The 25,771-nt window shown below is 37.4% G+C and overlaps 1 protein-coding gene and 1 pseudogene across 1 annotated transcript in view; one reads left to right on the forward strand and one right to left on the reverse strand.

The window, feature by feature from the left end:
- Positions 1-25,771, reverse strand: part of LOC117974457 (poly(ADP-ribose) glycohydrolase-like) — a 93,336-nt gene that overhangs the window by 58,471 nt on the left and 9,094 nt on the right. Inside the window, 4 exon segments of the mRNA XM_055092749.2 lie at positions 7,004-7,078; positions 13,278-13,361; positions 13,488-13,606; positions 25,342-25,529. Of these exon segments, the coding sequence (XP_054948724.2) occupies positions 7,004-7,078; positions 13,278-13,361; positions 13,488-13,606; positions 25,342-25,529 (466 nt within the window).
- On the forward strand, positions 548-1,139 carry LOC117974573 (large ribosomal subunit protein eL33-like; annotated as a pseudogene).

A 25,771-nucleotide genomic window follows, 5' to 3' on the forward strand; every position in this document is an offset into this window, starting at 1 on the left:
TGGGGATAAAGGGGTGGGGACAGGAGGAATGAAGAGAGAAGAAAGAAAAATCCTCTAACAATATTTTTGTTCTAAAATTTTTAATACACAAAAATACTGAGTATATTTGATACAGTTAAAATTACCATGAGATAAGCTACTCATAATAGCATGCCACACCTCAGAAAGCCAGGATGTCCACAGTATACCACATATGCATGAATGCATTGATGCTCAAGTGATGCATAAACATACAACTATTGTGTTTTATGTTATTGAATCATAGCTGATTTGTGCTGTGATTTTTGCCTAATAATTTCAACATATATTTTAACTTTTTATTATATAATAAAGGCATAAATGAAAACTTAATTTCTTCCAGCCATTACTTTGTGTATGTGAAATAACTTTTTGTAATCTATTTTAATACAAGTTTATGTTCTTTTTTCTGAGTTTCTACTGATGCTCTGTCAATACATTATCATTTTTAAAGTTTTCCATAATCACAAGTTCAAAAACTGTTATTTTAGCTAAACACAGGTATAATAATACATGCCTCAATTTTGGAGACAATGAATTATGTTGTACCTGTTTTTAAAATTTTAAATGGCCTTTCTCTTTCTGCCAACTTGGAGCCTGTGGAGGCCTGCTGGGAACAGGAGTACTAAAAGGAAGTATGTCTGGAAGGCTGTGGTCCAAGGCCATTTTTGCTCAGTATAAGTGGGGTCTCCAGAACCAAAGACAGCACACAGCTCTTTTTAAAATAGAAGGTGCTTATGCCCAAAATGAAACAGAATTCTATTCGGGCATAAGATGTGCTTATATATACAAAACAAAGAACAACAAAGTGACTCCTGGTGGCAAACCAAACAAAATCAGAGTAATCTAGGGAAAGGTAACTTGGTCCCAGGGAAATAGTGGCATGGTTCATGCCAAATTCTGAAGCAATCTTCCTGCTAAGGCCACTGGACACAGAATCTGTGTGATGCTGTACCCCTCAAGCATTTAAATTAATGAAAAGTAAATAAATAAAAGTGGATTTGTGCTCTTGGAAAAAAAAGTAAAAAAAAAATTTAAATGACAGAAACAGTTCTGAAGAAAAAGACATATAATAACAAGATCAACTTAATTTGCATCATTCAAAACTCAATATGATGTCCCATTTACCTTTTAAATTAAGTAGCACATAAATAAAAATGCAAGTTCAATACTAATAGAATTACACACTCTTATTTACAGTGATAGAGGCTTTAAACAGTCTTTCTCTGGCAAGTCATAGGACAAGAGCTGATAGGAGAATGGGTAGTCAATATTTTAATAACTACAGCGAAGACAAAAGATGCACAATTTCTAAGTTGCAATAATCTATTTTGTATGTATGATTTGAAGTAAAGACTTTATGCTATATATCTATATTTAAATTGTGGTTTACAAAGAGAAACATATTACTAGCCTCATCACAGCAACAAAATCATTCTAAAGTCTAGGTTTTTCATTTTTTACTTTTAAATGTCCTCTCATTCCTGTACTCCTATCTCTCACTCTCTACCTTTACCAGCCACAGATGCAAAAAACAAAAGCAAAACCAAAACCACTTCATTTTGTTATTTATGACAGCCTTCATGGAAAAACCAATGGAAGGATGAAACGAAAGGCTTATACATTTCTATCTTTTCAATTCCAGACATAAAACTCAACATGGAAAGGAAGATGAAATAGTCACTAAAATCCTTTTCCTTTCAACAATTAATCCATTTTCTTAAGAAGTTTGCTACATAAACCAACTGCAGATTTAAAGCTCTTTATAATAACATTTTATACTTATTGTGAATATTCAAAAAGTACATAAAAATATATATGTATAGTCTAATGAATAAATATAAAACAAATATCCAAGTCCAGAAATAGAAGCCAACATTGCAGAAACAGAAGAAACCCCCTTAAAAATACGTCCCCCATGCCCTTCTTCAGTTACTACAGCTTTAATGTAAATTTCACAAGTTAACACACTATAAGTGAAATGAAACAGTGCCACAGGTGTTGTAAAAGAGGAGTATTTGGCTGGGCACGGTGGCTCATACCTGTAATCTCAGCACTTTGGGAGGCCAAGGTGGGTGGATCACCTGAGGTCAGGAGTTCGAGACCAGCCTGACCAAGATGGTGAAACCCTGTCTCTACTAAAAATACAAAAATTAGCCTGGCGTGGTGGTGGGTGCCTGTAATTCCAGCTACTCAGGAGGCTGAGGCGGGAGAATCGCTTGAACCTGGGAGGCAGAGGTTGCAGTGGGCCGAGATCGTGCCACTCCACTCCAGCCTGAGTGACAGAGAAAGACTCTGTCTCAAAAAAAAAAGAGAGAAGTATTTAAAAATTCCTCCAAGATGCATTGATAGAGGACTTTTATAACATACAGAACATTTTGTTCAACTTTCCAGTGAAAAATGCCAGGAGTAAGTATATTGATTCATTTAGAATATAAATTACAGAAGTGTTTGAATTTAATTTTGTGAAACACCACACAGGAGGGCCATAAAACACAGATTGTGTGTTTGTAGCACTTCCAGCAGCTGGCAGTGAGGAAGACCAATATTAGCCCTGAAGTTGCAGAAAACACTAAATAACAGCCATTTCGACTCAGTAGCACCTAAATATATAATTATAAATAACAAATTAACAGATTGGTCTCTGTGATCTTTGCTGGTTTCTGAAAAACTAATAAAAGCTTAGGTAATACTCCTTACTTCCATTCCAGTAGAGGTGCTCACACACCAGGGTGGGCTTCTGGGCACCTTACCTCTTGTGCTAGAGACCAGAATGTAGGTAATTACAATACCATGGATTCACAATGACTGTTGACATGAACTCCTCTTGTTGTAAGGTAGTTTGGGTTACAAAATCCTTTACTTACAGAATTAATCAAAGAAAGGTTTTAAGGAGATAAATATCAACAGCTTCAAAATAAACGTAACTGCAAAATATTAATCTTAATACGATGTCAAATTTAATTCTTTTCCTTAATAAAACAAGCCACTCAGAGTTCAATGTGACATTTAAGTAAAGAATTTCCAAATTCTGGCTGGGAGCAGCTGCTCACACCTGTAATCCCAACACTTTTGGAGGCCGAGGTGTGCAGATCACTTGAGGTCAGGAGTTCGAGACCAGCCTGGCCAATATAGTGAAACCCTGTCTCTACCAAAAATCCAAAAATTAGCCAGGTGTGGTGGTGCATGCCTGTAGTCCCAGCTACTCAGGAGGCTGAGGCACAAGACTTGCTTGAACCTGGGAGGTGGGGGTTACAACGAGCCGAGATCATGCCATGGCACTCCAGCCTGGGCAATAGAGTGAGATACTGAGCCATGGCACTCCAGCCTGGGCAATAGAGTGAGATACTGTCTCAAAACAACAAAAAATTAGAAAATAAAAATTGAAAATATTGCCAAACCCTGCTAATAAACAATGTTTAAGAACCCTTAGTTTAAGGCCGAGCGCGGTGGCTCATGCCTGTAATCCCAGCACTTTGGGAGGCCGAGGCGGGCGGATCACGAGGTCAAGAGATCGAGACCAACATGGCCAACATGGTGAAACCCCGTCTCTAATAAAAATACAAAAATTAGCTGGGTGTGGTGGCGCACGTCTGTAGTCCCAGCTACTCGGGAAGCTGAGGCAGGCGAATGGCTTGAACCCAGGAGGTGGAGGTTGCAGTGAGCCGAGATTACACCACTGCATTCCAGTCTGGTGACAGAGCTAGAATCCATCTCGAAAATAAAGAACGCTTTACAGGCCAGGCACAGTGGCTCATGCCTATAATCCCAGCACTTTGGGAGGCTGAGGAGCGAAGATTGCTTGAGCCCAAGAGTTCAAGACCAGCCTGGGTAACAATGGTGAAACCCTGTCTCTACAAAAAAACACAAAAAACTAGCCAGGTGTGGTAGCACATGCCTGTAGTCCCAGCTAAACGGGAGGCTAAAGTGGGAGGATATATACAGCCCCGGAGATTGAGGCTGCAGTGAGCTGTGACAGCACCACTGCACTATAGCCTGGCTTTAAATAAAAAAATAAAAGAACCCTTTATAAACAAGCATTCCTAGTACAGAACATAAGACACTGAAAATGCAAACCAAATATAATTTATTTTCAACTTAAAACCAAACCAAACAATTGTTTCCCTTGCACTAAAAATCTTTTCTTCCACCAATCCCACCTATATAGGTATGTCTGACACTTACTTCTCACTAACCACTGCAAGCGTGGGCAATGTTGTCCCTGTGGGTCATGACTTGCTAAAGTTCTAGAATAATATCTGGAGATTTGATGGATAGAAAAATAAACAAGTGTATTAAACATCCAAGGTATTTTGTTAAGTACACTGATAATGACAGAATAGCAAACAATCACAGGGAGAACCCCCTTCAAATCTCTAGATAAGCTTTACACAAATTTCCTCAAATCTCCAACAAACACAGGAATGGATGAGCAGACAATTTATCAATTTGATGGAATATTATTGCAACCATTAAGGCTAAACATTATAAAGTTATATAACACAGAAGATTTTATAATATAGCATAAATTTTAAACATACATTTATATCTAGCTATAAGACATCATATATATGGGCAAAGACTTAAAAAGAATACAATAAGAAATAAATACTTGGTGTAGTTGTGGGGACTTCTCCAACCCTCCATATGTTTACAAAGTAAATACAAATCAGAAGGTCTGGTTGGGGGCGGTGGCTCACACCTGTAATCCCAGCACTTTGGGAGGCCGAGTTGGGTGGATCACTTAAGGTCAGGAATTTGGGACCAGCCTGGCCAACATGGCAAAACCCCATCTCTACTAAAAATACAAAAATTAGCCGGGCAATTTGGCGGGCACCTGTAATCCCAGCTACTTGGAAGGCTGAGGCAAGAGAATCGCTTGAACCCGCGAGGCAGAAATTGCAGTGAGCTGAGATTGTGCCGCTGCACTCCAGCCTGGGTGACAGAGTGAGACTCCATTTCATAAATAAATAAATAAATAAATAAATAAATATTAGAGGGTCGAAAACGCAAGGACTCTTCTCCCTAAAGAACTGTAAAACCATCATCAGCACCTAAGTAATCATCTCATATTTATGATCTACACTAAACCCACCAAAACTTGCTATATATTACCCGTTTCAGGCATGCTTCTGGGCAAGGTCACCAGATAAAGGGGAAACAAGGTCCTGTCTGAGTATTCTGATTAAGAAGAGAGAAAAAAATGACTACTTCATAGCAAGGTGACAGAGGTATTGTAACCAACGGCATGTTTTACTGCCATCTCAAGGTATCAAATTATACATTACTTCTTACCCCAATTAACCATCATATCCAATTTAAGCCCAGAAAGTTACAATACAAATGTTATGTCCTGATAACTTAAGTGACAAGGATAACGATTATATCGGTTTGATCTACTTTTCATCATATCAGATATTACATTGCTGTTACAGTGAAAGACATTTAGATTCAAGGATATCTGAGATATCCAATTTCCAGACACAAGGATAATTCTTCCATTATTTATGCCTGCCTTGTAAAAGCCATATGGGTCAAAAGCTCAATAAGATAATTCTGAAATTACTGGCACTACCTCGAAATGCAGAATTAGTTTGGATTCTATTAACGTGATGTAAGAATTGCCCTTAGCACCTAGGTTTTTTGCAGAAAGTAACAAATTAATCCTAAAATTCAGAGTGAAATGCAAAGAATCCAAAAATAGCCAAAACAAATTGGAAAAATACCAAAGTTACAGGACACACACTTCCTGATTTTAAAACTTACCACAAAGCTACGGAACCAAGACTGTGTGGTACTGGCACAAGGACAGACATACAGATCAGTGTCGTAGAACTGAGAGGCCAGAAACAATCGTTACGTCAACTGGTTTTGAAAAGGTGCGAAGACAATTCAACAGGGGATAGAAGAGTCTTTTCAACAAATGGTGCTGGGACAACTTGTTATCCACATGCAAAATAATGAAGTTGAACTCCTACCTTACACCACATATGAAAATTAACTCGAAATGGATATTCACATGGAAAATAATAAAATTGGACTTCTAATTTACATCATATACAAAAATTAACACAAAATGGGTAATGGTCATAGTGTAAGAGCTAAAGCTATAAAATTCTTAGAAGAAACATAAATCTTCATGATCTTAGATTAGCTTCTTAAATATGATCCCGAAAACAGAAGAAAAGAAAAAAAATGATAAACTGACTTTGTCAAAATTAAAAATTTTTGAGCTTCAAAGTGTAACCTCAAGAAAAAGAAAAAAAAAAACACAAAATGGGAGAAAATATTTGCAAATCATATATCTGGTAAGGAACCTGCATCTAAAATATACAAAGAATGCCTAAAATTCAATAATAAAGACAAAAAATTTGAATAGGTATTTCTCCAAAGATATAGAAATGGCCAATAGACAAATGAAAAGACTCTCTCTGCTGATGGTACTATGAAAGTGATATTCTTATCCACTACTGGCAGCATAGTAAATTGCTACAATTAATCTGTGGAAAAATGATTTTATGGCAAAAGTTTTTAAAAGATTTTTAAACAAATGTTTTGTGCCCTTTGACTTAGTCATCTAATTTCTGGAAATCACCTAAAGAAACAATATCAAATATGGGAAAAAATATATACATATATAATGATGTTGCCACAACGTAACTGAAGGTAAAACTGGATGCAACCTGTATGTTTGAGAATATAAGAACCATTATATTCTCAAAATCTAATCATGGACTATTATACATTCCTTGATAATGCTGATAATGGTATGAAAATATAACAGAAAATGTGTATTCTAAGAGATGAAAACAAAATTCAATATTAACTCCTAATTGTATTTACCTAAAACATACATAAAAAATAACAGCAAATTTATAAAACTAAAAGATAATTATCTTAGTGTGGCAGAATTATGGGTATTCTTCTCAAACCTTCTTATTGAGTTGTTAATAATATTTTCATAAAGAAATAAGGATACTTTTACCTTATCCCAGAAATCGATCAAAGCTGTAAAGTCCCATTTCTTAGAATATGCCACATTGTATTTCAGAATAGCATCCTGTGGAAAATGCAGAAACAAAACGTCATGGTATGGCCAAGTGAATGACCTATGAAGAGCCTGTCTCTTATGAATTACCTCCAGTACATTTCATAATGTTAGACAAGCTTCCTACTACCTCCCCCTGCTACTGATATGGACATCAGTAGCTACAGACAAACAGAATGAATACTAATTTATTACTCACTTAAAAAAATGAGATTAGAAAGGTCAAGTAATAGGTGAAAAAACACAATTACACCCTAAAGCATGCATTCTAAATAAGGTGATATACTCCAAATAGACAAAAACTGGATCTTGAGGGGTAAAAAATAAACTTAGTTATCACAATTGTTGGTGGTCCTTGAAAGCGTCAGATTATATATACACAGACATACACAGCAGATTTGTAGTATGAAAATTTCATGGGTTAGTTAATAGGGCTGAGGCATAAATTTTTTTGTAAAAAATAAAAAATAAAAATTTCATGGGGACGAGGAGATTAGGAAAAAAGTATTTAAAAACTGTCTTTTTTCCTTTATTATAAAGTATTTTTATACTATATATAAATTATTATCTTCCTCCAGCAGTTCACATAAATTACACATTTATGTAGAATGAAAAGTCAAAATATTATGCCATCTACTGGTGTAGCTTTTAACTGTTTGAATAGGCAATACTATACATCTGGTTTCCAGAGTCAGGTATGCATAAGACAATCCACTAGATGTGCAGAAACAACTATTTATTTATAATTACCTTTTATCTCATCCTTTTAAATATCTACTTTGGTTTTATTTTATAATGTACATATTACATTAATAAAGTAATAGATATGTAGAATTTATAAATGACTATTTATATTGGTAATACACACTCAAAATATTTTTTACTGAGGCACACAGGTCTGAAAACCACTGTTAGATTATTACTATAAATCTTCCAAATTTCGTTATCATTGAATAAGTTTTTAAAAAATTAATACTCTGTCAAAGCTTCCTGAATAGTACTTCATGCCATACTAAGTATCTAGGTTAAAAGATGAGCCAACAAAATGTGTCTTATTCACTTGGAATCAGGGGACATCCAAGTTCCTTAAGAAAAGAAAAGAGAAGAGAAGACAAGATAAAAGAAAAAGAAAAATCTTCCCTAAAATAAGATAGCAAGAAAGAGTGAAAGAGTCTTTATTTCTCGCTCACAAGTCATACATAACATTTTCCATTAAGAATTAAGAGATTTTAGGCTGGACGCAGTGGCTTGCGCCTGTAATCCCAGCACTTTGGGAGGCTGAGGTGGGCGGATCACAATGTCAGGAGATCGAGACCATCCTGGCCAACATGGTGAAACCATGTCTCTAATAAAAATACAAAAATTAGCTGGGTGTGATGGCATATGCTTGCAATCCCAGCTACTCGGGAGGCTGAGGCAGGAGACTCACTTGAACCAGGGAGTCAGATGTTGCAGTGAGCCGAGGTCGTGCCACTGCACTCCAGCCTGGGTGACAGAGAGAGACTCCGTCTCAAAAGAAAAAAAAAAAGAAAAAAGAATTAAGAGATTTTGGCCTGCACGGTGGCTCACGCCTGTAATCATAGCACACTCTGGGAGGCCGAGGCAGGTGAATCGCTTGAGTCCAGGAGTTCGAGACTAGCCTGGGCAACATGACAAGATCCCTAGAAAAAAATACAAAAATTAAGCAGGCATGGTGGTGCGTGCCTGTAGTCTCAGCTACATGAGGGTGCTGAGATGGGAGGATCGCTTAAGCAAAGGAGGTTGAGGTTGCAGTGAGCCGAGATTGCACCACTGCACTCCAGCCTGGGTGACAGAGCAAGATCCTGTCTCAGAAAAAAAAAAAAGAAAGAAAAAAAAAAATTAAAAGATTTTAAGGATTTTTTTTTCCAATCACTGGTATCTAATTTCAAAACTTCATAAAGTATTAAATAGAAATGTGTATCAATAGGTGAAGGAATAAACAATGCATATACTGGAGCAAACTATCAATATATTGAACAACATGGATGAATCTCAAAATTATCTTCATTTTGAGTGAATGAAGCCAGACATACCCACTATGATTCAATTCATGCAGAATGTAAACTATAGTGAAAAAGAACAGATTAGTAGTTGTCTGGGGCCAGAGCAGAAAGTGGAATGGACTGCAAAGTGCGGAGAGGAATCTTTGGGGATGATACAAACATTCTGTATCTTGATTATAATGGGAGCTTCATGGGTATGTGTAAATGTCAAAACTCATCAAATGACACACTTTAAAAGGATAAACTTTCTTATCCATACGTTATTATTCCTCAAAGTTGGTAAGGAAAAAAATTTTAAGTAGCAATTGCATTCTAATTCTTCACTGTAATTCTCTAATTATTTTAGTGTTTTATAATTAGCATTAAGCTTTAGCTCGTATTTATTTTTACTTCAGTCTTCAAGTCTCAAAAGTAGTCCACCATGAGGCTGCCTGCCATTAGAAAAACTGGATACTACTCTGTACTCTTGAGTTATCAACTACTGAGTAAGTTCTTTATCATTCATAATTCACAATAAGCACAAAAAATTCTTTCTGTGCAAATTATCACACACATTATATAAGTACTACTGTGTAAATCAACTTTTGAGGACACTATTACTTTTTAAAATTCTGAATGTCTCTAATCCCTCTAAATCCATTAAATGGTATATGAACAGCAAAAAAATCATTATATTCAATTAGAGGGATTTAATGTTTCCCTCTTCCTCTCTCAAAGCATTCTTTCAGCAAAGGAAACAATTACCACAAGCAGACAGAAAAATATCTCGATGGATTACTCTGTTCTATTGAATCTACCATAAGAGAAACTCAAAAAGGAAATTCAGATTAAAGCAATTACCCCTTCCTGAAATAATCATGGTGCACTAAGGAATTGCTAGAGAGGTAAGCAGACTGTGTAAGTTAAAACACTATAGTTATTCTTTTCCTTTTTTTCAAATATGGAGTTTCGCTCTTTGTTGCCCAGGCTGGAGTGCAGTGGCATGATCTCGGCTCACTGCAACCTCTGCCTCCTGGGTTCAAGCGATTCTCCTGTCTCAGCCTCCTGAGTAGCGGGGATTACAGGCACCTGCCACCGTGCCCAGCTAATTTTTATATTTTTAGTAGAGATGAGGTTTCACCATGTTGGCCAGGATGGTCTCAAACTCCTGACCTCTGGCGACCTGCCTGCCTCGGCCTCCCAAAGTGCTGGGGTTACAGGCTTGAGCCACCGCACCTGGCCTCACTATAATTATTCTATTTGCGGTTGAAGAAATATAAAAATTCTTAAAAACAGCCTCTGTTTAGAAGAATAAAAATAAAGAACCTAAGACAGCATTCATCAAATGGACTCCAGGTAGTATTCCTGGGCAGCCTGCTTCTATGTGAGTTTATAATTTTGTTTTTAGAAAACAACGGCCAAATAACAACACGCTGTACGAATGAAGGCTGGTACTATTAATAGACAAAAATAGTGAAAAGATTGAGCTGTCCTACTATACACCACAGTACAGGTATGTTAAATTCTAACGAACCTTCATCCAGATGTGGTAATTACATGCCTGTAATCCCAGTACTTTGGGAGGCCAAGGCAGGTGGATCACTTGAGCTCAGGAGTTTGAGACCAGCATGGGTAACATGGCAAGACCCAGTGTCTCAGCCAAAAACTATAAAAAATTAGCCCAGTGTGGTGGCATGCACCTGTGGCACATGCCTGTAACATTATACTAAAACCAAGTAAACTCTAGCAGAACTTGAGATTTTTTTCCAGCTACTCAGGAGGCTGAGGCACGAGAATCGCTTGAGCCAGGGAGGTGTAGGTTGCAGTCAGCTGAGATTGTGCCACTGCGATCTGATGTTCTATTTAAGGATCCCATCTTTGTATCCACCAACACCCATCAACTGTTCATGATTAGTAGGAAAAGTAATAATTGCAAAATAATTTCTTCTTTATGTAGTATTTTAAAGAATTTCTCAGCATACTATTTTGGGGTTTGGATCAGCGGTTTGAAAATTTCTGTGCAAAAAAAGGAATAATGACTACAAATTGTTTTCACTGTGATAATAAATACAAATCAAATGATGGTTCATTATACCTGAAATTTAAAAAAAAAAATCAAACTGATATAGCTGTATAAGCACTACAGGTATAGGGAGTTAGCTGGGAGCAGTGACTCATGCCTATAATCCCAGCCAGCACCTTGGGAGGCCAAGGCCAGGTGGATCACTTGAGCCCAGGAGTTGGAGACCAGCCTAGGGAACACAGAGAAACCCTGTCTCTACAAAAAACTAAAATAAACAAAATTAGTCTGGGCATGGTGGCATACACCTGTAGTCCCCGCTACTCAGAAGGCTGAGATAAGGATCGCTTGAGTCTGGGAAGCAGAGGTTGCAGTGAGCTGTGATCAACCCACTGCACTCCACCCTAGGTGATGGAGCAAGACCCAGCCTCAAATTAAAAAAAAAAAAAAATTATATATATATATATATATATATATATATATATATACACACACACACACACACACATATATATGGAGTTTATATTTAGTTTTATGTTTGCATACACATAATTAACATTATACTAAAACTAAGCAAACTCTAGCAGAACTTGAGATTGTTTCCATTTAAAGAGTTTGCTTTTTGTAGTTGTGAGCCTGAGTGGTTAGCGTATTGCTGGTATTGCTGGAGGCAGGGTTGATCCCTCACCTGATACTTGTGTTCAAGACAATCTAAATTGTGTTAGGGAAGGGACTGACTGTACTCATGGCTAACCTGAAATATTAAAATAAGGCTGCCCCTAAAACCTTCTTAGTCACACAGGATCCCTGTAGCCAAAACAGTATATGTTCCAGCTGCAGAGAGCAGACTGCTCTCAGCTTGCACAGCACCTTAGGTGTGGGAAGAATATATGGATAGGGAATGGGGTGGAGAAAGAAGGACGGAAATGTTGTCACCCAGGTGGTTTTAGGGTCTAAGGAGTGGAAAAGGATGGCACTGGGGAGGTCTTCATGGATCTGTGTAGGAGTTCCCTGTAGATAAATTACTGATCCCCCATCTACTATCCCAGTATGGAATGGCTGAATTAATACGTAATCAACTGCATTGTATCTAAAGCCTTGGAACTAGTCAGGTGCTCCTCCCACCTAATACCATTTCTTACCCCGTAATCCTACCTGATTTTTAACAAACCATTAATAATTCTAATGATAATCTCTATTTTGTTGTGTTTTTTTGTAACTGTTTTAAATAAATCAATTTGTACTGTTAAAAAGAAAAATAAACAGTCTGCTTTTTTTTTCTTTTTTTAAAAAAAGAGCCCATTAGAAGATTGAGAAACACTGTCCCCAAGGAATAAAGCCTTCAAAATACATTATGGTATAACATATCAATGTTTTCCATGTAAAGAAAAAAAACAGGAGCTACAGAAAGGTATAGAAAGTTTAACAATAACTTGCAAGTATCAGTAGAAAATATTAAGAAAGCTGAGAAACTATACACAACAAATTAAGTCTCTGAAAGAAAATAAAACTCATTTTCATAGAAGTATAAAAAATTCTGTCACTGTTTATATTTATAAAAACATGAAAAGTTTTCATGGCTATAGTGCCCCCAAAATATAAATATATATATATACACACACACTCACTCATATTTTAGATATTAGAAAAACAATCTACTAGTTACCCTTGCAGTCATAAATGAAATATAAATATATCAAAAATAAATTATTGCCAAATATAAGATTAATAAATTATTAAACTGCTAGGAGCTATATTAAGGGCAATAAAAACCAGAATGCTTAACATATACTTTAATCATTGGGAAACTCAGCTTCCCTTTGGGCAAATATTGCTGAAGTCATAATTCTTTCCTGATTTACTTTTAAAGATATTTCAGAAACATGATAATTTTAAAACAAAAAAAAGAAAGAGAAGCTTGAACTGAAGGAAATTGGATGGGGAATCAAGAAACAGAGGTATTATTCCTAGTTCTCCAAATTATTCTGTGTGGCTCCAGGCAAGGCATTTGCAACTCTCAGTTCTTCTCATTTCCTAGTAGAATGTCTCTAAGGAGCCTTCCTTAGTGCCAGGAAGCAAGCACTTTGCATCTAAAGAATGTTGCTACCTGAGTCTATTAAGACCAAAAAGTCTTTGAAAGAGGAGACACAGGGCCCATAAAGAGGCAAGAATGGTAAAAACAACATACCTTCAAGTTTTGGGGTCGTGTAAATTTGTTGAGAAGTGCAGTCTGAATGAGCTCCCACCGGCTCCCCGCAGTTCGCTCACCATTCTTTTGGAAAAAAGAAAAACATATGAGGAAGCTATTCTAAGTTCTTTTGCATCACAGAATCAAAGGTCAAACAAGCAAGTACCAAACCATTTTTCAGAGACTAAAAGAATCTCGGTTTTGTCTTACCTCATCTTCCACTGGGTACAAATTTTGTTCTGAACAAGGCATTTTAACACGCTTGTTATCCCACAAATCTTTATAATGTGTTGGAAAAGGTTTAGGAACTTCTCCTGCTCGCAAAAGATCTACCTGAAATTGAGGGTAAACAAAATTGTCAGTGCATAAAAACAAAATGTATCTTCTATAAAATAATCCTAAGTAACCAAAGCAAATGCTATAAAATAGAGACCAGCTCCCAGGCAAGAAATCACCAAAGAACCCTTCAGTTCTTCCCATTCCTCACCTCCATTCAACCAGGTTCCAAGTCACCAGATATAGTATATATTCTAGCTCCATATCCCCTAGGAATCCTTCCTTGCCTCAGCTTTTACTAAGTGTTTCCCATCCTTCTCCCTAACTCCAGCTGTTGCTAGACACATCTAGCCCCCATAAAACCCTTTCTAAAGAACTCCCAGGCTTCTAATGCTATAACGCCTATACTCTGATTCTAAATGTCATCCTGATTTTCATATACTTTCTTATCAAAACACCATTCATTCTAAACAAGTCTTAACACTTAAAATTCCTTAAACATAGCAAATTCATTTTCATATTTATATGCCTGTATACATACTACTGTGGCCTCTCTTTTTAATACCACTACTACCAATTGCCACCTCCCCCACTGTATCTGGTTAAATCTCTATTGTCACCTTCATAGCTCTGCCAGATTTTCATTATCTTTATGAAGTCTTTAGAAACTTCAAAGTAGGCAGCTATTTATCTTGTTTTGTTAGATTATTATCATGCTAGAGCACACTTGTTTTCCTCTCCCTCACTAGATCCCAAACTTCCTGAAAATAACCATATTAACTTTGTATTCTGAATATGTAAGATAGAACCTGGCATGTGTACATGTGTACGCATATACATGCAAATATATATATATATACACACATATGCTACTATAATAACTATTAAGTAAATGTTTGAGGAAGTGGTACAGTAGGTAGCCAGTCAGACATGAGCAGGGCAGGACAGGGTCCCTACCACTACCAGGAATGTCAGACAACCCTCAAGTGATGCACACAGAGTTGTGAAACTGCCTCTCTAAAATAATTGGAAGCAGCCGGCGCCAGGGAAAGGAGTCACCCAATAGATAGAAAAATCTGAAACTGGTGATCAGCAGCTTCCTGTTAAGATCTTAGGAGTTGGGCAAGTCAGCTCCAGCATGTGTACTAGGGAGCAAAATGGCAAAGTTTAACTGGTATATGACCCTATAAGAACACTCAACTGGTAAGGGAAGAATACCTCAAGCAAGCATGTGTACAACTCCAGTAATCACACTGCGCATGCAGACAGCCCATCTCAAGGGAAGAATCAGGGGAGAAGGGGACACAACCCCCTGGAAGCATGCCAACATATAAAACCTCAAGTCAAAGGTCAAACTGTGTACTTGATCTCTCAAGTCGCCCGCTTGGCCCTCTTCCAAGTGTACTTTACTTCCTTTCATTCCTGCTCTAAAGCTTTTTAATGAACTTTCACTCCTGCTCTAAAACTTGCCTTGGTCTCTCATTCTGCCTTATGCCTCTCAATCAAATCCTTTCTTCTAAGGAGGAGTATTAACATTGCTGCAGACCCATATAGATTTGCCACTGGTAAGAGAAAGAGATTATGGTTTAAAGTTTAACATTATGCCTATTCTGGATATTTCATATAAAAGAAATCATATAATATGTGGCCTTTTGTGTCTGGCCTTTTTCACTTAGCATAATGTTTTCAAGATTAATCCATGTGGTAGTATGTATGAGTACTTCACTGCAGAGCATAATCACATAAATATATAATTTCACTTGTAATATGTTATGAATACGAGGAACACTGTGTTATGAGACCAGCTCAGATTTAGTTTATCTGGTAAACTTAGGTAAGGCTTCCTTGAGGAAGTGGCAACTGAGCTTAACTCTAAAGGCTAAAAAATTAACAAGGAAAAGGGTGAAACAAAAATAAAATTCTAAGCCCCCCAACCAACTGAATGGGCCCCTCCCTCAGCCAAGGGCATTCTAAAGCAAACCCCATACACTAGTTCAGGCCATGATGGGAACGGGTGGTTGGACATGCTTCATTATACCTTCCTCCCTTTGAAATTCAGACATGACTGACCAGCATTAACATTAAAACAGGTACTTTAAGACTGACAAGGCAGATTCTTTATAGCAATTAAGATACCAACATGACAGATACCAAGCTCTGAAAGAAACGGAAGTATTTTACCCCAAAATGTATTTATTTGAAATATTTTGAAATGGCCCTGCTAAACTATCTCTTGTGGGTAAAATCTACATTCTGTAGAGCAAGGGTCCCCAACCCCCCGGAATGCAGACAGGCATGGACTAGGGGTCTATGGCCTGTTAGGAACCAGGCCACATAGCAGGAGGTGAGCAAGGCTTAGCTCTGCCTTCTGTCAGGTCAGTGGCAACATCAGATTCTCATAAGAGGAAGAACCCTATTATGAACTGCGCATGTGAGGGATCTAAGTTGCACACTCCTTATGAGAATCTAACAAATGCCTGATGATCTGAGGTGGAACAGTTTCATTCTGAAACCATCCCCCAACCCATGGAAAAATGGTCTTCCATAAAACTGGTCCCCGGTGCCGAAAAGTTGGGGACTGCTGCTGTAGAGAATCCCCTTCCCTTTCCAGGTCTTCCCTGATCCAGTCCAGGAGAGAAGTAATGAAGCATCTGGTAAGAGCTCTGAAGCCTGTTACCTACAAGCATCAACTGCATGATAAAACCTTGGTCTTTAGAAACCCTTCTTAACCCAGACATTCCTTTCTATTGATTCCAGGTCTTTAGATAATAACCCTTTAAACCAATTGCCAAGCAGAGAATCTATGACCTGGAAGCCCCTTTCGAGTTGTCCTGCCTGCTGGACCAAATCAATATGCATCTTACATGTATTGATTGACGTCTTATACCTCTCTAATACATATAAAACCAACCTGTAGCCTGACCACCTTGGGCACATGTACTCAGATCTCCTGGGGCGGTGTCACAGGCCATTGGTCACTCATATTTGGCTCAGAATAAATTTCTTTAAATATTTTACAGAGTTTGACTCTATTCACCAACATTCCTTAAAAAGGGAAGAACTATGGAAAGAAGACTGTCAAACAGGCAGCTTCATAAAAACATCTGCTGAGACAGAGCAGGGAGCCCTCTTAGGGGCCTGCCAGGAGTGCCCTCAAGCAAGGAAATAAAAGAAAATCTCGAATCCCTTTGTTAGGAATAACGCTCAAAATCCTAAGGAAATTGAACACTTGAACAAAGGATTCTTAGCAAAGCAATTTTACTTCTGCACAGAGGAGTGCCTCCTTGGCCAGTCGCCATGAGAGCACACCTGAACAAAGGGGCACAAGAGCCTTTATTCCTGACGCAAGTCCTGCCCCTGTACCCTTTCCCCATTGGCTGGGGTCGGGTCGTACAATCTAAACTAATTCCGGTTAGCTAAACATTTGATTTTTTTAGATAAGGTGGGCATGTGAAAGAAAGCGGAGAGGAAAGGGGAAGGCATGTCTGTAATAAGCTGGAAAGTTAGTTCTCTTTCCAAATAAGGAAAGGAATGTGAGCTGGTATTGATAACGCTTGGTACTGTGACGTGCCTGGGCATCTAACAAAGGCAAAAAGGAAAAAAGGAGAAAAAGGAAAAAAGGAAGGGGGGCACTACGAATTAAAGAATAAAAGACTGATCAGGTTATTTGAAGAGAAACCTCATCATATCTGAAACCTTCAAGGGAAATTCCAGGCACCTATCTAGCCTTGAGAAGTAAATGAGCCACCAGATAAGCAAGGAGGTAATAACAGCTTAAACCAATAGCCACTCATGGAAGTCAGAGCCACAAGATGTGTTGCTCCCTATAGAAAATAAAGATAACATCTTGACATAGGTCCCTGAGTTATTTTTCAGAAACTCAGACCCCCGCCAAATGGAAAGTGCCAACCACCATCATCACATAAGGGGGAACTGAAGACTGAACTCTGACGTTCTTCATTCTAAATTTCTTCCTGAGGGGCCTGGAGACAGTGACACCCACATGCCAAACCTTAACATTCCTTTCCGCTGATCCCAAGTTTCTAGACAAAGCCTTGCTTCCTTAAACAATCGCAAATCAAAGAATCTCTGAATCCTGCAACCCCACTTCAAGATATCCTGCCTTTTGGGACCAAACCAATATATAACCCCCACGTATTGATGTATGATTTTGCCAATAACTTCTGCTTTCCTAGAATATATCTCTGCCTTTAAAAAATCTTGCTTGTAAGCCATTGGGGAGGTCAGGTTTTAAGCAATAGCCATCCTATTCTACTTGCTTGGTGCCCTGCAAACAAACACCCCTACTTCTCTTGTTACAGACGTCAGTGTCGGTGTTTGGCTTTACTTCACTGGGTGAGTGTACCCAGGTTCAGTTTAGTAACACTGCAACTTAAGAAAAATAAACCTGGGCCGGGGGTGGTGGCTCACGCCTGTAATCCCAGCACTTTGGGAGGTTGAGGAGGGTGGATCACAAGGTTAAGAGATCGAGACCTTCCTGGCCAACATGGTGAAACCTCATCTCTACTAAAAATACAAAAATTAGTTAGGCATCGTGGCGCACATCAGTAGTCCCAGCTACTTAGGAGGCTGAGGCAGGCGAATAGCTTGAACCTGGGAGGCAGAGGTTGCAGTGAGCTGAGATTGCGCCACTGCACTCCAGCCTGGCGACAGAGCAAGACTCTGAGAAAGAAAGAAAGAAAGAAAGAAAGAAAGAAAGAAAGAAAGAAAGAAAGAAAGAAAGAAAGAAAGAAAGAAAGAAAGAAAGAAAGAAAGAAAGAAAGAAAGAAAGAAAGAAAGAAAGAAAGAAAGAAAGAAAGAAAGAAAGAAAGGAAAGAAAGAAAGAAAGAAAGAAAGAAAGAAAGAAAGAAAGAAAGAAAGAAAGAAAGAAAGAAAGAAAGAAAGAAAGAAAGAAAGAAAGAAAGAAAGAAAGAAAGAAAGAAAGAAAGAAAGAAAGAAAGAAAGAAAGAAAGAAAGAAAGAAAGAAAGAAAGAAAGAAAGAAAGAAAGAAAGAAAGAAAGAAAGAAAGAAAGAAAGAAAGAAAGAAAGAAAGAAAGAAAGAAAGAAAGAAAGAAAGAAAGAAAGAAAGAAAGAAAGAAAGAAAGAAAGAAAGAAAGAAAGAAAAAGAAAGAAGAAAGAAAGAAAGAAAGAAAGAAAGAAAGAAAGAAAGAAAGAAAGAAAGAAAGAAGAAAGAAAGAAAGAAAGAAAGAAAGAAAGAAAGAAAGAAAGAAAGAAGAAAGAAAGAAAGAAAGAAAGAAAGAAAGAAAGAAAGAAAGAAAGAAAGAAAGAAAGAAAGAAAGAAAGAAAGAAAGAAAGAAAGAAAGAAGAAAGAAAGAAAGAAAGAAAGAAAGAAAGAAAGAAAGAAAGAAAGAAAGAAAGAAAGAAAGAAAGAAAGAAAGAAAGAAAGAAAGAAAGAAAGAAAGAAAGAAAGAAAGAAAGAAAGAAAGAAAGAAAGAAAGAAAGAAAGAAAGAAAGAAAGAAAGAAAGAAAGAAAAGAAAGAAAGAAAGAAAGAAAGAAAGAAAAGAAAGAAAGAAAGAAAGAAAGAAAGAAAGAAAGAAAGAAAGAAAGAAAGAAAGAAAGAAAGAAAGAAAGAAAGAAAGAAAGAAAGAAAGAAAGAAAGAAAGAAAGAAAGAAAGAAAGAAAGAAAGAAAGAAAGAAAGAAAGAAAGAAAGAAAGAAAGAAAGAAAGAAAGAAAGAAAGAAAGAAAGAAAGAAAGAAAGAAAGAAAGAAAGAAAGAAAGAAAGAAAGAAGAAAGAAAGAAAGAAAGAAAGAAAGAAAGAAAGAAAGAAAGAAAGAAAGAAAGAAAGAAAGAAAGAAAGAAAGAGAAAGAAGAAAGAAAGAAAGAAAGAAAGAAAGGAAAGAAAGGAAAGAAAGGAAAGAAAGAAAGAAAGGAAAGAAAGGAAAGAAAGAAAGAAAGGAAAGAAAGGAAAGAAAGAAAGAAAGGAAAGAAAGGAAAGAAAGGAAAGAAAGGAAAGAAAGGAAAGAAAGGAAAGAAAGGAAAGAAAAGGAAAGAAAGGAAAGAAAGGAAAGAAAGGAAAGAAAGGAAAGAAAGGAAAGAAAGGAAAGAAAGGAAAGAAAGGAAAGAAAGGAAAGAAAGGAAAGAAAGGAAAGAAAGGAAAGAAAGGAAAGAAAGGAAAGAAAGGAAAAGAAAGGAAAGAAAGGAAAGAAAGAAAGGAAAGAAAGGAAAGAAAGGAAAGAAAGGAAAGAAAGGAAAGAAAGGAAGAAAGGAAAAGAAAGGAAAGAAAGGAAAGAAAGGAAAGAAAGGAAAGAAAGGAAAGAAAGGAAAGAAAGGAAAGAAAGGAAAAGAAAGGAAAGAAAGGAAAGAAAGGAAAGAAAGGAAAGAAAGGAAAGAAAGGAAAGAAAGGAAAGAAAGGAAAGAAAGGAAAGAAAGGAAAGAAAGGAAAGAAAGGAAAGAAAGGAAAGAAAGGAAAGAAAGGAAAGAAAGGAAAGAAAGGAAAGAAAGGAAAGAAAGGAAAGAAAGGAAAGAAAGGAAAGAAAGGAAAGAAAGGAAAGAAAGGAAAGAAAGGAAAGAAAGGAAAGAAAGGAAAGAAAGGAAAGAAAGGAAAGAAAGGAAAGAAAGGAAAGAAAGGAAAGAAAGGAAAGAAAGGAAAGAAAGGAAAGAAAGGAAAGAAAGGAAAGAAAGGAAAGAAAGGAAAGAAAGGAAAGAAAGGAAAGAAAGGAAAGAAAGGAAAGAAAGGAAAGAAAGGAAAGAAAGGAAAGAAAGGAAAGAAAGGAAAGAAAGGAAAGAAAGGAAAGAAAGGAAAGAAGGAAAAGAAAGGAAAGAAAGGAAAGAAAGGAAAGAAAGGAAAGAAAGGAAAGAAAGGAAAGAAAGGAAAGAAAGGAAAGAAAGGAAAGAAAGGAAAGAAAAGGAAAGAAAGGAAAGAAAGGAAAGAAAGGAAAGAAAGGAAAGAAAGGAAAGAAAGGAAAGAAAGGAAAGAAAGGAAAGAAAGGAAAGAAAGGAAAGAAAGGAAAGAAAGGAAAGAAAGGAAAGAAAGGAAAGAAAGGAAAGAAAGGAAAGAAAGGAAAGAAAGGAAAGAAAGGAAAGAAAGGAAAGAAAGGAAAGAAAGGAAAGAAAGGAAAGAAAGGAAAGAAAGGAAAGAAAGGAAAGAAAGGAAAGAAAGGAAAGAAAGACCTGTGAGCCATCTATATAGGTGATCACTAAAACCACAAGGGTGGGTGAGACCAATCAGAGAGAGACAGAAGAAAAAAGGACCTATGAAAAAGGCTTGAGGAACTCCAATAACACTTACTTGTCACATACAGAAGAACAGCCTAAAAGGAAAATAAGAATTGGCTAAGGAGGAAGAAAGAAATTTAGGATTATATTGTATCACGGAGCCAAAGGATGAGTATATTCCAAGGAGAAAAGAAATGTCTATGGAGTCAAATATGGCCAGGCACAGTTGCTCACGCCTGCAATCTCAACACTTTGGGAGGTTGAGGCTGGAGGATCACTTGAGGCCTGGAGTTCAAAATCAGCCTGGGCCAACATAGCTACAAATTTAGAAAATTAGCCACGTGTGGTGGCACATGCCTGTAACCCCAGCTACTCAGGAGGCTGAGGTGGAAGGATTGCTTGAACCTAAGAGTTGGAGGCTGCAGTGAGCCAAGATCACACACCACTGCTACTGCAATCCAGCCTGGGTGACGGAGTGAGATCCTGTCTCTTTAAAAAAAAAAAAAAAAAAAAAAAAGAAGGCCAGGAGCAGTGGCTCCCACCTGTAATCCCAGCACATTGGGAGGCCCAGGCGGGTGATCACCTGAGGTCAGGAGTTTAAGACTAGCCTAGCCAACATGGTGAAACCCCGTCTCTATTAAAAATACAAACATCAGCCGAGGTTGGTGGTATGCACCTATAGTCCCAGCTACTTGGGAGGGTGAGGTAGGAGGATCGCTTGAACCCAGGAGGCAGAGGTTGCAGTGAGCCAAGATCACACCACTGCACTCCAGTCTGGGTGACAGAGCAAGAGTCCATCTCAAAAAAAAAAAAAAAAAAAAAGTCAGATGTGACAGAATCAGCAGTTATGCTGAAAGTATTTTCACCCTCATAAGAACGTCCCAAAGGTGATTTTATAAGGACGTTCCATATCATCTGATAAAACAGCATAGATACCAGTTGAGCTTCACAAAAGGGGAACATACATGTAATATGCTTTGTGTGTGGCTCTGTGTTTGCATGCACGCACGTATGCATGTGTTTGTTGGAAATCGACCACTAAGTGCAATTTCAGATTGCCTTACATTTCTAAGGCTAAATGTTGGTTTTATTTTTAAGAAACAGGGTCTTACTCTGTCATCCAGGCTAAACTGCAGGGCTCAAGTAATCCTTCTGCCTTAGCCTCATGAGTAGCTAGGACTACAGGCATGTGCCACCATGCCTGGCTAATTTTTTAACTTTTTGTACAGATGGGCTCTCCCTATGTTGCCCAGGCTAGTCTTGAACTCCTGTCCTCAAGCAATCCTCCTGCCTTGGCGTCCTAAAGTGCTGGGATTACAGGTGTGAGCTATCATGCCCAACTTTCATTTTACTATTTCAAAATCTGTAACTATTAACATCTGGAATCTTAATAATGTAACTAAACACTGCTATTAAGTAACTGTTAATTACATTTATATCTTATTATCATATTCAGGAATAAGAATCTAGAAGAAAATACAACAAATTGTTAAACTCTGGGAATAAGACTGACAGATGGGTTTTCTGAGCTACATGCTTTCATATAATAGTTGCGTATTTTTTACAATAGTCTTGCATTGCTGTTGTAATAAAATAGAAGATTTTAAAAACTCAAGGGTCCTGGGTATCTAAGAAAGAAACGTTAACTATAGAGATTATCTGATGGTAGAGATGGTAGATATTAGAGAGATATAATGACGGTACAGGATGGTTTGGGTTTTCTTTGTGGGAGGGTGGGAGAGAGGAGGAAGAGAAAAAGCTAAAATATCACTTAACACCCTCTGTCCATCTTTTCTCCAGTTCCTCACCATTAACATCATCTCAGTAATCCAGCCTAAGAACCTTAATTTTACATGCATTATCGACAACTCCTTTTTATTTGTCACCCATATTTAGGAATTCACCATATTCTATCAATTTTACCTCATAATAATGCAACCTTCTAATTTCTTTTTTATCCCCATGATTATTATCTCAGTGATTTTCAAGCTTTTTAAAATAGCAGAATCCCTTTTTTCCCTAAGAAATTTGACATAAAGTCATTTAAAGTCACACCAAAGCTATTTTTAGAAATACAGTTTTTGGCCAGGCACGGTGGCTCACGCCTGTAATCCCAGCACTTTGGAAGGACGAGGTGGGCAGATCACCTGAGGTCGGGAGTTTGAGATCAGCCTGACCAACATGGAGAAACCCCGTCTCTACTAAAATACAAAATTAGCCAGGCGTGGTGGCGCATGCCTGTAATCCCAGCTACTCGGGAGGCTGAGGCAGGAGAATTGCTTGAACCCGGGAGGTGGAGATTGCCATGAGCCGAGATCGTGCTATTGCACTCCAGCCTGGGCAGCAAGAGCAAAAAACTCCATCAAAAAAAAAAAGAAATACAGTTTTTATAGTAACTTTTACTTACTTACTCTAATATCAATAAGTGATGATGAGACAGTTTTAAATACAAAATTTGAAAGTAGGAGTTAGGGATGAGAGTTAAAGCTTACATCAATCTACCATTTAGTTTACATTTATCTCTCTTACACATTATTAAGAAAATCCTGATTCATCCACCTATACAGTTGCAAATGGTAACATTTTACAAACTTTATTTTGATATTAAGCTAACTCTTCAGATAAATGGTAGCAAGGGAATCTTGGCTCTATGGTCTGCACAAAAATGGGTTATCTTGGCAAAAACAGCTGGTTCAAATGTGGAATTAAGCATCTTCAAATTTGATTGTGCAGTTCTTTTTTAACAAGTTTTTCACTGTTAAAAATATAATTTAGAAATGAAATTTGCATCAAACTTCAAAAGAACCCCTGAAGCACCTCTATGTGGCACAATTCGGTACATACTGTTACCTTACTTAACTCTTATCTGGGCTCTTACATTACCTCTCCCGTCTCCCAGTGTATCCTCACTTCTGTTTTCCTTACATGCAGCTGTCTGATTAATCTTGCTACAGCACAGATACTGTCTGCACAGACATGACTTAAGTCTGGTTCCTGGCACTTGAAGCCCCCTGTGATATGAACCCAATCCAATTTTCAAGTCTCTTCCTCATTCCCCACCCAAATTCCACACTCCAGCAAAGGCACTGTTTTCCATTTCTAAAACAGATAGTTTTCAACCACACAGCCTTTTCTTATAAACCTTATATATCTGTCTGGAAGTCTCCTATCTTACTAACTGCACCTCAGAAATTTATGCTTATCTTTTAGAGCTCAGCTCAAACCCCATAACTCTGCTCAATGTTACTCTCACCTCTACATATGCTAAAGAATTCTGAATTTCAAAATAGTTAATCACATCTACACTAAATTGTATGTTAAAAGGGATCATGTCAATTTTTTTTAGTACTGCGTGTGAAATCTATATAAAACCTGACTAATAAATGAGATGAATGTTTAAAACTACCCAGCAAGTGATGGAAATCTAAAACTGGATTATGGTGATGGTCACATAGCTCAATAAATGGACTCAATATCACCAAATCGAGCACTTAAAATGGGTGAATTTTTATATACCTCAATGAAGTTGTTTTTTAAAAGCAAGAACACACAAAAAGTACAAAAGAGGTTACTAAGAACTAGGGGAAGCAGGGAAGGAGGTTTATTTAATATGTACAGTTTCTGTTAGTATAGTGTTATGATATTCACATTGGTTTTTGTCCAGGTTCTTGGCTTGTAACTCCCATAGCCCTCGTTATAGTCTTTTGTTATAATGTTAGTCTTTTGTTATGTTTTGTTACAATGTTGTTATAATGTTATAATATAATGTTAAAACAAACATGGTAACAGCCCTTTCCCAAAAGAAACCCCCTTCTTGCCTGGGGACTAGACTGCCACTGTAGGACTAACAAAATAGCCACAAGATTAGTAATTATGGTTTAGGAGTCATGCAGCTGGAGGCTAAAAGATTCTGACCCTCCCTAAACTGCTAAGATCAGTGCTTGGGATATTTTGCAGACCCTGCACTTGATGGATCAGCTGGCACCACCCAGATGGATAAACTGGCTCATCTGATCTTGTCCCCACCCAGGAACTGACTCAGCACAAGAGGACAGCTTCAGCTTCCCATTATTTCTTCTTCTGACCCAACCAATCAGCACTCTCGACTCACTGGCCTTCCCCAAACCACCAAATTATCCTTAAAAACTCTGATCCCCAAATGCTCGAGGAGACTGATTTGAGTAATAAGAAAACTCTGGTCTCCAGCAAAAAAAAAAAAAAAAAAAAAAAAAGGCACAACTGGATAATGATTTAAGGACACTAAACCATACGTAATTTTGAAATTTAGGGACGAATTCAGGATTCTGCAGTCAGTACACAATACTATCAACTGAGTAAAAAGAAAAAAAAAGAATCCAATGAGGTTTCTTAAAAATACTGGAAAAAAAAAATCTTCACCATCAGCTGATAATGATTGCTAATGATTGCTAATTTGTTAAGTTCTATACTAAGTAAGTTATCATTATATTGCTCCATTCTGTAGAATTCTCAGTATTTTATATATGCAGAAAACAGAAGAACTTTCTAAGCCTTGGTCTGTTTCTCACTTAATAAATATCACAATAAATAAGGACTTCCAGTCTTCTCTCATCATAGATAAGAGGTGCTACCTACCCGAATAGTTACTGTGTGATTGGCAGATGGTCTCAAGAGAGGCAGCCGGATCCCACACCGAGGCGTTCTTCTCATCTCCTCAATGGGAGTTCCAAGCCACTTCTTATCTGGAGAAAGGTGAGGCAGAACGTATTTAGGGATCTTCCTTTCTGTTCTTTGATGTTTGGTTTCCCATTGTTCTTTTCTAAGGTCAAGACAAATGTATTTAGTCACAAATTATTTACTGTTTTAATTCCCTTAGATACACAAGCACAAAACTTACCCAGACGTTATTGTTTAAAGTATGCCATACTTGGTCACTCACTTCATTATGTTTTATATTTACAATCAAAAGAAAAACCTATAAAGCTTATAAAACTCAAGAGCTTATTTTCAACAGTCTGTGGAAGAAAGTTCCAAACACATGTAAATCACCTTCTCAAAACA

The sequence above is a fragment of the Pan paniscus genome, chromosome 8 (genome assembly GCF_029289425.2).
Source record: "Pan paniscus chromosome 8, NHGRI_mPanPan1-v2.0_pri, whole genome shotgun sequence".
NCBI classification, from domain to species: domain Eukaryota; kingdom Metazoa; phylum Chordata; class Mammalia; order Primates; family Hominidae; genus Pan; species Pan paniscus.